This window comes from Cucurbitaria berberidis (genome assembly GCF_010015615.1).
Source record: "Cucurbitaria berberidis CBS 394.84 unplaced genomic scaffold K460scaffold_3, whole genome shotgun sequence".
NCBI classification, from domain to species: domain Eukaryota; kingdom Fungi; phylum Ascomycota; class Dothideomycetes; order Pleosporales; family Cucurbitariaceae; genus Cucurbitaria; species Cucurbitaria berberidis.
Genome location: NW_024468937.1, coordinates 390,048 through 402,324, shown reverse-complemented (window position 1 = coordinate 402,324; position 12,277 = coordinate 390,048). Strand labels below are relative to the sequence as shown.

Genomic DNA, 12,277 nt, shown 5'->3' with positions numbered 1-12,277 from the left:
ATTGTTGTATCTTAACCATGCTGTTTCTAGCTAGCGACTAGATACGCCCGACGACGAGAACCTGACACCTAGGTAGCTAGTCTGCACCCCGACTTGGAATATGGGATTAGGTTTCCAAGAAGCAACACCACGCACCACGCAATATTTTGTCGGATGTTCACCACGATGAAACACTCTATGGTGGCAGATTAGGGCCTTCTGAGTTGCGATGACGTAAATCGCGTTGCAGTCAGGGTTGCAGTGCACCCCACCTTTCCGATGGCGCAACAAGCCATGTCGACTACTTGCTTCACTCTTCTCCGAACCTGCACCTTTCTCGATTCTCTACCTACCCTTATAGTCTACCCAAGGTCCTAAAAAGCATACAATCTGCACAACTACAGTTTTACTCCAAGCCTTACTTCCAGTTCCTACTACCAGCTATTCTCCTACTCTCCACGCGGCTACAAAGCATTGCAACAATGGCAAAGTTGGATCTCACAATCCCGAAGCTAAAGCTCAACGATGGTACCTCCATTCCAATGTTAGGCTATGGAACGGGCACTGCCTGGTATAAGACTGGCGAGGAGAGCAAGATCGATCAAGCCATTATCGACGCTGTGAAGACAGCGATTAAGCTAGGTTATACCCACCTAGACGGTGCAGAGAGTACGCCTCCAAAACTTTCCCTGACTACTATTAATCAAACTGTAACTTATGTGTGGTGCAGTGTACAAAACCGAGTCCGAGCTTGGAACAGCCATCAAAGAGAGCGGCGTCCCACGGGAGACGTTGTTTGTGACTACGAAAGTGGATAAGCCGAACATCCACGACATTCAGGGTGCGATCAAGACGAGTCTGAAGAAATTGCAGCTGGACTATGTTGACTTGTATGATTGTTCCCATACGACATTAGTGGCATTGTGTGGCTGACTAGATGAAGGTATCTCATACATCAACCGTGGTTCGGCTCAGATGCCGACATTCAAAAGGCCTGGGCGGACATGGAGGCAGTACAGAAATCCGGCCTCGCAAAGAGTATCGGAGTCTCCAACTATCTCCCCAGCCATCTTACCGCACTTCTCAAAACCGCGAAAGTGGTTCCATCTGTAAACCAAATCGAATTCCATCCCTACCTACAACGCGTCGAGCTCCTGGACTTCCACAAACAGCATGGTATAGCTACCACAGCGTTCGCACCTCTCACTGCGGCTACCAAGGCAAAGCCTGGACCTTTGGATGACTACGTGGGCCGACTGACGAAGAAGTATGCAGTCAGTGAGAACGAGATCTATTTGAGATGGTGTATCGATCAAGACATTGTGCCCATCACCACGAGCTCAAAAGAGCAAAGGCTGAGTGATTATCTGAGAGCGGCGACGTTCAAGTTGACTCCTGCGGAGATTAAGGAGATCAATGAGATTGGGCAGCAAAAACACTTTAGAGGCTTCTGGCAGAAGCTTTTCGACGAGAAGGATCGGTCATAGATAAAGCCTTCGCAAGGCGAGAGGGGAACATGCATTGGAGGGTGAAGAGTAGGCAATACGTCCGCAAATCCCTGTGTCTCTTGAAGGAATAATGGAACCGCTCAGGCGGCTATTCGATGATAATACTGCAATACTATATACAATCAAATTCATATGACCATGCCAGTTTACTGTATCAAGCTTCTATACTTCCACAACGTTACTGCAGCGTGTTACGAGCTGCTCATTTCTGCGTCTCTTGATCTAAGCCTGGGACTGGTCAATGATGTTAAAAGTCATCTTGTTCTGAACTTTCGAATTCAAGTTTGATACGTTGAGATTCAACGTGAATCAATATGGGATCACGTGATCAAGAATGATCGCCAAGGCGCCCGGGCCTTAAACCTAGACAGATATCATTCTGCAACTTCTCCACCTCTTCGCTCACCCACTTAGGAGAATTCGCACAACGCGCTATCATCTTATTGATAGAGGGACTACGCGCGCCTATATCTCTTGCAAAAGCCACCTTCCACGAGTCGCGCTGGTTTCACAGCTCTACGGCCACACTAATTCCGTAGTTGCGACACTCAAAACTTGCGGCACCGCAACGCGCGACAACCGTCATCATGTCCGGCGCGACTACGAAAGTGAAGAAGCAGGCGAATAAGAACGCCTATCGCCGGTCGAAGAAAAAGGAAAAGCGCTCCGTAAGTGACCTCAAGTCATACTATACACCCTAGAGGAGTGTCACTAATAGCTCAGCAGGAGACCCCATCCGAAGCTGGTGACTCTGCGCGTGAGAGCGAATCTCCTGCACCAGAAGCCGACACAAATAACGATGCACAGGCGGTAAAGCCAGCGGATCTCCTCAGCATCGATGACATCGCGAACCAATACAACCTTGACGACCCAGTTTTCGAACAATACAGGAGCGTCTTCGAGAAATTCCGAGAGCCGACCGAAGAAGAGGCCGCGACAAAAGATGAGGAGAAGCCAGAGATCTTTTATGATGACGATGATATCCCAGATGAGGAGGACGACGACAAGCCAAAGATATCCAGAAAGCAGAGGAAGGCAATGAACACACTTTCAGTCGCTCAGCTAAAGTCGCTGGTTCAAAGACCCGAATTGGTCGAATGGACAGACGTGTCATCCTCGAATCCGACGCTGTTGATCGCTATTAAGGGAGCCAAGAACGTCATACCCGTACCGACTCATTGGTCACTCAAACGTGAATACCTGTCGTCGAAGCGCGGTATTGAGAAGCCGCCCTTTGCGCTTCCGAAGTTCATCCAGGAGACTGGTATCGCTGAGATGCGAGATGCTGTACTTGAGAAGCAGGCAGAGATGACAATGAGGCAGAAGCAACGTGAGCGCGTCCAGGGGAAGGTCGGCAAACTCGACATCGACTACTCAAAGCTCTATGATGCCTTCTTTCGGCGGCAGACGAAGCCAGAGTTGACACGATACGGTGAGGTCTATTATGAGGGGAAGGAGTTCGAGACAAACCTCGTGAACCTCAAGCCGGGAGAGTTGAGCGAGGAGCTCAGAGAAGCTCTCGGCATGGCACCCGGCCATCCACCACCCTGGCTCATCAACATGCAGCGCTTTGGCCCTCCCACATCATACCCGAATATGCGGATACCTGGTGTGAATGCTCCCATTCCTCCCGGTGCATCCTGGGGGTTTCAGCCTGGTCAGTGGGGTAAGCCTCCAACTGATGACTCAGGAAAGCCGCTGTTTGGTGGAGACTTGTATGGCACGAGCATCCTTGAAGAGCAACAACAGCCAACACACGTCGGCGAGCCTGTCGAGCGCGGTATATGGGGTGCTTTACGAGCTGAGGGCGAAAGTGAAGACGAGGAGAGCGACGAAGAGGAAGAGGACGAGGAAGATGAGGACGAGGGCGAAGACGATGCGACTGGCATCCAGACTTCCATGACCACAGCATCGGCCATGCCATCCGAGATCGGGGGTGCAGAGAGTATTGGTGGAGAGTTTACCCTTCGAAAACAGCGCAAAGGAATCGAGACCGAAGAGCCCGGCGCACCCCGCAGCGCCTTCACCGTGTTGCCCGAGAAGGATATTTCGGCTACGGGCTTTTTTGGTGGCGAGCACGCCTATGATCTCGATGCCGCCCGACGCGATACTCTCGGACAGGCGCAGAAGAAGCGCAAGGCTGGCGATGTTGACATCTCTGTGGATGTGGACCAGTTGGCGGATAGTGACAGGCTGGATAAAGATGCATTGAAGAAAGAGTATGAGTCAAGGCAGAAGGCGGAAGCACAGGGTCAGTGGCAGAGCATTGATCAAGACGATTTGGCAGATATGATTGCTGCAGAGAGCAGGAAGAGGGTTAAAAGAGAGACAGAGGGGAGGTCCAAGCGGTGAGCTTGAGTACGATTAAGAGTGAGGAAGTTTATACTGTACAAAAGATTCCAATTGATGGATGAAAAGAGCTTTGGCAGCAGGCTGGCGTTAGGGATATCCACGGATGCTTTGGGAACCCAAAGCTTCATCATTGGGACACGGCGTTGCATGTGGTGGTGAACGATGGATCACAATTGAACATATTTAAGAACGAGACACTTTCAAATTCGGAAGCAAGTTTAGATCCATGGACAAGACTTGAGCACTGACATCTCAAGACATTTTCAGTAACAGACGGGTCACAGGAATGTACAGACCGAATATAGAAGAGAGCTGGCGATGCTCACACCTGACTTCCGAGACTCGAGGCACTGAAGATAAGATTCGGAACTTGGCAAGATGACGGAGATGGACTCATTGACGTTGGCACTGCGAGGGTCACACAGAAGGGACTGACTTTTGAAGGGCAACAAGATGCAGTCTAACGATGCAGCCTATGAAATGAACAATCTCGGCGGCACCCATCCATCCTCGACACACTCGCCTCTAGACTCACCTTGTGTCAAAATTGAGAAGCGATGTCGATGAATCGCAGGCTTCCATCTCACGTCTCATGGTCGACAATGGGCCTAAGCTCACACGTTGCCGGGCTATAAGTGACACCACGTGACTGGCCTGGAACTTCACTTTTTGCACACTCCAAACGCACGACACGTCAGTAACCCACCACGCCGCCATTCTCGCGTACGAGCTACCTAGCTTGCACTGTCTTCTATCTATTTAACTGCCATTATTCACGCCTTTAGCTAGATACAGTAAACCGTCTTCACGCCGAAAATGAACAGGGACCACGAAAGGGACCGAGATCGAGGAGAGCGAAGGTTCGTCAAAGCAAAAGCGGCGCATGAGCGCAAGGGAGCAAATAAACTTCCTCCGACATGCAACATAGAGTTGAGGGAAATCTAACTTGTAAATAGGGACGACAGGTTCTCAAATACGTATCGTCCTCGTTCGCCTGGCCCTCGTCCTCGCTCTCCGCGCGGTGACAGCTACCGTGCTGGCCGCTCCCCTCCACGCCGCGGTCTGGCTTCTGCTGATACTTATACTCCTGGAAGTCGCTCGTCCCGTCCGCGAAGTCGATCACCTGCCTTCCGGAGAAGGTCGCGAAGCCCGCGTCGTGACGATAACTGGAGGGCACGTCCACGCTCGCCGCCCCGTCGCATATATTCACCGAGACGTGATGAGCCTCGACGAGACGATACGTATAGAGGCGATAGAGCAAGGTCGCCGCGACGGGATGGATATGATTCGTATGCCCGATCTCCTCGCCCACGCGACAGGTCTCCGCCGCCTAGAGAGCGCGAACCTTCGCCAGCTAAGAGCCGCGGAGTTCGCTCGCCTGTACGGGCTAGTCGGTATGAGGAACCGCGCTCGCGGGTCACTAGGTACACTACTATTCTATCTAACGAGGAGTCTGCCTGCTAACTTCCAAAAGCCCTCCCCGCCGCTACTCACCCGCACGAGACACACGCGATTACCGACGCCGTTCCCCCTCTCCGCGACGCGACCGTCCAGACCCTCAGACCGCAGACACCTGGAGGCGTAGATCTCCATCCCCAGCTAGACCTACATATGCATCCAATGATGCCTCGGGCAGGGAATCTGCTGCCACCTCGCGTCGTTCATCTCCACCACCCATCCATCCTAGTAGGGCGGCCCTTGTAGTGGAACGGCCAACCAGAGAACCTGCATTAGCACCTAGATCCCCAGTCCGTGAACGTGACCAGGACAGAGGCCGAGACTTCAATCGTGAACGGGAGCGATCACCCCCACGTCGCCGTGATAGCCCTCCAACTGGACCGCGTGGAGACAGAGAGCGCGACTTTGCTCCCCCAACTGGACCGGCATCTTCCTACCGCAATGGTGACAGCAACTTCTCTAGGGCTCCCCCAACAGGTCCCTCGAGTCGCAGCTATCCCTCCCCTGCCGTTTCGCCTCCAGCAGGCCCCAGTTCGACTGCGCCGCCCACTTATCCGCGGGGAAGCAACCCTGTCTTAGCAGCGCCTACGCGACCACGAGGTGGTGGTCGAGGTTTTGGCTCGTACGACTCACCGCGTGACTTATCCGGCCCAGCACGACGCGGATCCTGGGGTGCAGCACCTCGAGGAGGTGGCTACTTTGGTGGTGCACCATCCGGCCCTCGCGGCTCTGGCAGTGGCCCAGCACCATTTGCGGCGACGTTCCGTGGCTCTAGTAACTCTACGGCCACAACCTATCCACGTACTATGCGCTTCCGCGATCATCTTTCCGACTTGCCAAAAGAGATTCCCGGTGGGCAGAAAGCTCCTGAGCTGTACGATAAGAGCAAGATATTGAAGTTGGAGGAAGAGGCAAGGAAATTGAGGGAGATGATTGATAAGAAGGAGGACGCGAAGAGACAAAAATTGAGGGAATGGGGTAGTTTGGAGCGAGATGCGGAAACGGCTCAATTAAGGGTAGATCTTGCAGAAGGGTCGCTGAGAAGCTTGAATGGGGAGGGTGATGTCAGCGGGGCATTCTAAGAGAACATTGTATTCGACTTGGAATAGGGGGGCTGCATTCGACCAATTCCGTGTAATATGGAAGATTGCTGCACCGAATTGCCCGGAAGACGAATGGATTTTTTTTTATGTAACACTAAAGTGCTGTAGAGCCGATGAGGATCTACTAGGTTTACTTGGATTTTGAAAGATGGCTTAGTTGATAGCATAGCGGGCGTGGATAGTGCGTGATCTAGCAATGTGCATTTGTAGAAATCTCAAGTCATTGCTCTTGAAGCTATTCTCATGGTCGTCCGTTGATGGTCACTCACCCGCGAACTAGTTGCTGCGGATTACCGATTGGCCGCAATTCGTTCTCCACCCAAGGTTGCGTCTGACTCGCCAAAGACTAAATTATTCTAGCCAGCTACCCTAGACCTCACTCACTTGCACAACGCTTTCGACATCTTGTCTCTGTTCCATTCAAACCGGCGCAGACATGGCAGGCAAGAAGGTATGATGATGATGTCTTATGCTATGCTTGTAGTAGCGACCATGCAAAGCTAACACGCAGCCAGGAAGCTCCAAAACCTAAACCCAAAGCTGCCCCGCGCGGGGCGGCGAAAGCGAAAGGTGCTGCAGTCGTCGCGCCTGAAGTACAGAATGTGGATAGTGAGGAACATATGGAGGTAGATGGCGTCGCTGCGCACCCTCAGAACTCATCAGCGTCTGCCCAGGGCATAAATGCGCAGGCGTCGACATCGCCAGAAGCAACACGAAAACGAAAAGCACCACTTAAGCACGCCACAGACGAGTTCGCCGCCCTCCTCGAGCCTTTTTACTACGGCAAGAGCCTTACCGACCCCATCAATACGGCGCGCGACAAGTGGAACCTGCTGCCTGCATTCCTCAAGACCAAGGGTCTAGTCAAGCAGCATGTCGACTCGTACAACCACTTTACCGACGTGGAGCTCAAGAAGATCATCAAGGCCAACCGCTTCGTGCGCAGCGACTTTGATCCCAAGTTCCTCCTCGAGTACACCGATATCCGCGTCTTGTCGCCGAATCGGCAGGAAGAAGATGACCTCGACAACCACCGCAGTACCATCACCCCGAACGAGTGCCGCTTGCGCGATATGACATATGCCGCCCCGATTGTCGTCGACATTGTGTACACGAGGGGCAACGCCAAGGTCAAGCGGACGGGCATCAAGATTGGCAGGATGCCCATTATGCTGAAGAGCAGCAAGTGTGTACTGGCCGGCAAGAATGATCGCGAGATGGCCGTCATGGAGGAGTGTCCCCTGGATCCGGGAGGGTACTTCATTACGCGGGGACAAGAGAAGGTCATCTTGGTTCAGGAGCAATTAAACAAGAACCGAGTCATTGTCGAAAGCGCGAAGGGTATCATGCAAGCGAGCGTCACGAGTTCCACGCACGAAAGAAGAACCAAGACGTACGTGATCCAGAAGAAGGGGCTAATGTTTCTGCGGCATAACACCTTGTCTGAGGAGGTTCCGATCGTCTTCGTGCTGAAGGCCTTGGGGGTACATTCTGACAAGGAGATATTGCTTATGGTAGCTGGCGATGATAGTGCATACCAGGACAACTTCGCTATCAACTTTGAGGCATGCGCAAGAGAAGGGATACACACGCAAGAGAAGGCACTCGAGTATATTGGCCACCGCGTACGCTTGGTAAAGAAGCCACTTGGGACCTCGCGAATGCGGAACTACCACCTTGAAGCTATCGAATGCTTGTCTAATGTTGTCCTACCTCACGTGCCCGTCGTTGGTACGCATTACCGACCGAAGGCACTCTACGTTGCTCTCATGGCACGTAGGGTACTAATGGCCATGCAAGATCCAAAGCTGGTTGACGATCGCGACTATGTCGGTAACAAACGACTAGAATTGTCCGGCCAGATGTTGTCGCTCCTCTTCGAAGACCACTTTAAGCGCTTTAACCACGACTTCAAGCTGAGCATCGACAAAGTGCTTAAGAAGCAGAATCGCGCACAAGAGTTCGATGCATTCTCGCACTTCAGCGTACATAAGAACCACATCACGATGGGTATTGAACGTGCGATTGCTACGGGAAATTGGAGCCTAAAGCGTTTCAAGATGGACAGGGCTGGTGTTACGCACGTTCTGAGCCGACTTAGCTACATTGCTGCGCTCGGTATGATGACGAGGATCAGCTCCCAGTTTGAAAAGACACGAAAAGTGTCTGGCCCTCGTGCACTACAACCATCGCAGTTTGGTATGCTTTGTACGTCCGACACACCTGAAGGTGAAGCTTGTGGTCTCGTCAAGAATTTGGCTCTTATGACACATATCACGACCGAAGACGATGAAGATCCGGTGCGCAAGATTGTATTCCTGCTCGGTGCAGAGGATATTTGCTCGCAGACAGGCGAAGAAATACATGCCGAGGGTGTGTATAGCGTATGTTTGAATGGTACACCGATTGCTATCACAGATACACCGAAGCGGTTTTTGAACAGCTTCCGGAAACTGAGGCGGATGGGACGCATTTCCGAGTTCACCAGTATCCATATCAACCATGACTTCTGCGAAGTACACGTCGCTACGGACGAAGGCCGAATCTGTCGACCAATGATCGTGGTTGAGAACCAGCGTTCCAAGGTCACGGCGCGGTATTTGAAGGCACTACGCAAGGGAACAATGGAATTCGAGGACTTCCTGTCAAGAGGTCTAGTGGAGTACCTGGATACCAACGAAGAGAACGACACCAATATCGCGCTTGGAGAAAAGGACATCAATCAACACACTACCCATCTCGAAATCGAACCCTTTACCATCCTTGGCGCTGTCGCCGGTCTCATCCCGTATCCACATCACAACCAGTCACCCCGTAATACCTACCAATGCGCTATGGGTAAACAAGCCATTGGTGCCATCGCCTACAACCAGTTCAACAGGATAGACACAATTCTCTACCTCATGGTCTACCCTCAGGAACCCATGGTCAAAACCCGAACCATCGAGCTCACACATTATGACAAGCTGCCCGCAGGCCAAAATGCTACCGTGGCCGTCATGTCCTACTCGGGCTACGATATCGAAGATGCCCTTATTCTCAACAAAGCGTCATGTGACCGTGGCTTCGGCCGTTGCCAGGTCCTGAAGAAGCATGTCACTCCGCTCAAGACGTATGCGAACGGCACATCGGATCGGATCAATGCCGGGGCGCTTGATGTGGATAATCCCCAGCATCAAGCAATCGGGCTCGATGGTATTGCGCAAGTGGGCGCGCGTATCAATGCCACCGATGCGTTCCTGCTGAAGAGCATACCACAGGATACCGCAGGCCCAGCGTCGAACGTGTACAAAGACAAGCCTGAAAGGTACAAGCTGCCTGATTGCAGTTATGTGGATAAAGCGTGCATCACAGAGAACGAAGCGGGAACTACGCTCATCAAGCTGCTGATGCGGCAAACCCGGCGTCCAGAACTGGGCGACAAATTTAGTTCCAGACATGGACAGAAGGGTACGACTGGTCTTATCGTGCAACAAGAAGACATGCCCTTCAATGACCAAGGTATTTGCCCGGACATTATCATGAACCCACACGGTTTCCCCAGTCGTATGACGGTGGGCAAAATGATGGAACTCCTCAGTGGGAAAGCAGGCGTACTCAACGGTACACTGGAATACGGCACTGCATTCGGCGGCAGTCGCGTCGAAGACATGTCGCAGATTCTCGTGGAGAACGGCTTCTCGTACACGGGCAAAGATTATCTAACGTCGGGCATCACGGGCGAAGCGCACCAATTCTACACCTTCTTCGGCCCAATCTACTACCAGAAGTTGAAGCATATGGTGCAGGATAAGATGCATTCGAGAGCTCGTGGACCACGCGCTATCCTCACGCGACAACCCACCGAAGGTCGTGCGAGGGACGGAGGTCTACGCCTGGGAGAAATGGAGCGTGATTGCTTGATCGCGTACGGTGCTTCCCAGCTCTTACTGGAGCGTCTCATGATTTCCTCTGACGCACATGATGTCGATGTGTGCGAAAAGTGTAAGTTTTGCGCGCATGATTTTTTTTTCCCCTGGAGTATATTGGGTTGTAGTAGTGGCTAATTTGTTGTTATAGGCGGTCAAATGGGATACAGTGGCTACTGCAAGCTCTGCGAGAGCGAAAAGGCGGTTCGACGCATCACGATGCCCTATGCGGCGAAGCTGCTCATCCAGGAGTTGGGCAGTATGAATGTCAAGGTCACAATTGGGTTGGACGATGAGTTTCCCAGGGATGCGTAGCGAGTGGAGTTGGCAGGTGGGTTGGGGAGGAAGTTTAAGAGGGTATGCATTTTTGGCGTTGGAATTCCAATGCATAGCGTGGCGTTTGTATGGAATAGTGTAATTCTTTGGTATTCATAGTGGGTCACGTCTGAACAACTTATTGCCATTCTAATGCGTTCATCATACGACGAAAGCTAGCTTGCTCAAGCCCTTTGACACAAGCTATTCCCAAGAAACGTTGTCCCGAGACTACCGCATTCTCCATGACTTGCATTACCTATTTCAGCCCCGGTCCTAAGAAACGTCTTTGCGCATCTCTCTGATCACTTTTTCCTAGATCGGCGACTCCAGATACGCAACCTTGAGATAGTTTCCTTAGTGGGTCGTTGCCAGAAGCGGTAGAAATGGTTCCCAATTCCGAAGACCAAGGTAAACGTGTCGGCCGGTTCTAGGTAGCCCGCGATCTGCAGCCACAGCTCGGTTGGCATCCTCGACGCAGCGTTTTGGGCGTCGCTTGGTATGAGGCCAGCGTATTGCCACTCGTTTATTATGCGAATGAGCGTCTCGACTGTAAGAACCGGGACTAATCCGTGGCGCTGCAGGCTTGGATAGATTGCTAGGGCAAGGTTCATGTAGTTTGAGAGACCTATGTATTCGTAAATCATGAGGAGGAGCTCCGCTGGGAGGTCATCAAAGTTTGGGGCTCTGGGGGGTGGCGGTGGAGGCGGAGGTGGAGGCGCTCCAGCTGCCGTGGACATGTTCGCGCAGATGGTATATCCTGAAGATCAGGTCGATATGCGAAGAGGTCTGCTCAATCGGTATGCGGTTTGCTAGGCAGCTCAGCTGAAATGGAGAGCAGCCAGCGATAAATGTACCCCGAGAGAAACCAAGCTCCCACAGCTACTGCACTGACGTACAAGGCGAACGGGCCCAACGACTGCGGCAGTATGTTCAGGACAAAGGGATCAAGAACTAGGAAAGTTAGCAGGCGAGCGGAGGAGGTAGGTCCATGTAGTGACATACTGATGTCTACATGTACTGGCGGAGGGTTTTCCATCAACGTGCGGTTCGTCGAATAGTATGACGCTGCAGCCTGGATGCGCAAGAACAGGACAGACTGAGGGGTCGTGTCTTTGTTGTACCGTTGGGCTGGGAGAGTCGGGTGCTGAAGCTGCTCACTGTATTGCGCCAAAGATGATATGAGATCCGGGGTATCGTATACTTGGGTAATAGGATAAGTGTCAAGCCAGAAGTCGGTGGGTTGCTAAACATAAGTCAGTAAGGACAAGGAGCAAGGTTGATACACATAGGACCCTACTCACCGTGGCAGGCCAGCAGATGCGCACTTCGTACCTTCGCCCCTCGTCCAGTGCACGAAGAAGGTACCAGGACTCCAGACCGCGGGGCAGCGACGCGGAGGGAAAGTGGACGGGCAGCTGCGTGGGCAGAATGGAGTGGGAGGGCGACAGGACGGGTAGACGGAGGTCGTCTAGGCTGGGCGGGACATTGGGGAGCGTCACAGGACCGGGGGCGAGGAAGACTGTCTTCTCGACGTTGGCATTCACCGTCCAGACTTGTGTGACGATGCAGAGCAGGCCAGCCAGGACGACGCGCATCATTTTCGGCGGGTGGCAGCGGGGGCAGCGAGCACATGGTTTGCCTCAGGCGGGCG

The 12,277-nt window shown here is 52.6% G+C and overlaps 6 protein-coding genes across 6 annotated transcripts; 4 read left to right on the top strand and 2 right to left on the bottom strand.

Annotated features, from left to right (window-relative positions):
* Positions 1-118: 118 nt before the first annotated feature.
* Positions 119-1,645, top strand: K460DRAFT_365551 (aldo-keto reductase family 1 member C13). Its single transcript, XM_040933201.1, has 3 exons — positions 119-648; positions 710-869; positions 923-1,645. The coding sequence occupies exons 1-3, from the start codon at positions 462-464 to the stop codon at positions 1,464-1,466; spliced, it is 891 nt and encodes a 296-aa protein (XP_040787176.1). The 5' UTR covers positions 119-461; the 3' UTR covers positions 1,467-1,645.
* Positions 1,646-2,074: 429 nt separating this feature from the next.
* K460DRAFT_284448 (DUF382-domain-containing protein) lies at positions 2,075-3,839 on the top strand (the record flags this gene model as incomplete). The annotated part of the gene is made up of 2 exons (XM_040928736.1): positions 2,075-2,155; positions 2,214-3,839. The coding sequence occupies 2 exons, from the start codon at positions 2,075-2,077 to the stop codon at positions 3,837-3,839; spliced, it is 1,707 nt and encodes a 568-aa protein (XP_040787175.1).
* Positions 3,840-4,655: 816 nt separating this feature from the next.
* K460DRAFT_376264 (uncharacterized protein) lies at positions 4,656-6,379 on the top strand (the record flags this gene model as incomplete). Its single annotated transcript, XM_040934863.1, has 3 exons — positions 4,656-4,768; positions 4,805-5,263; positions 5,314-6,379. The coding sequence occupies 3 exons, from the start codon at positions 4,656-4,658 to the stop codon at positions 6,377-6,379; spliced, it is 1,638 nt and encodes a 545-aa protein (XP_040787174.1).
* Positions 6,380-6,817: 438 nt separating this feature from the next.
* K460DRAFT_95057 (beta and beta-prime subunits of DNA dependent RNA-polymerase) lies at positions 6,818-10,687 on the top strand. The gene is made up of 2 exons (XM_040938831.1): positions 6,818-6,851; positions 6,920-10,687. Exon 2 carries the CDS (start codon positions 7,021-7,023, stop codon positions 10,444-10,446), a length of 3,426 nt encoding a protein of 1,141 aa, XP_040787173.1. The 5' UTR covers positions 6,818-6,851; positions 6,920-7,020; the 3' UTR covers positions 10,447-10,687.
* Positions 10,688-11,630, bottom strand: K460DRAFT_95053 (uncharacterized protein). Its single transcript, XM_040938830.1, has 2 exons — positions 11,629-11,630; positions 10,688-11,577 (listed from the first exon to the last, which is right to left on the bottom strand). The coding sequence occupies exon 2, from the start codon at positions 11,361-11,363 to the stop codon at positions 10,929-10,931; it is 435 nt and encodes a 144-aa protein (XP_040787172.1). The 5' UTR covers positions 11,364-11,577; positions 11,629-11,630; the 3' UTR covers positions 10,688-10,928.
* On the bottom strand, positions 11,417-12,221 carry K460DRAFT_376262 (uncharacterized protein; the record flags this gene model as incomplete). The annotated part of the gene is made up of 3 exons (XM_040934862.1): positions 11,417-11,577; positions 11,629-11,869; positions 11,928-12,221. The coding sequence occupies 3 exons, from the start codon at positions 12,219-12,221 to the stop codon at positions 11,417-11,419; spliced, it is 696 nt and encodes a 231-aa protein (XP_040787171.1).
* Between the last annotated feature and the right edge of the window lie 56 nt (positions 12,222-12,277).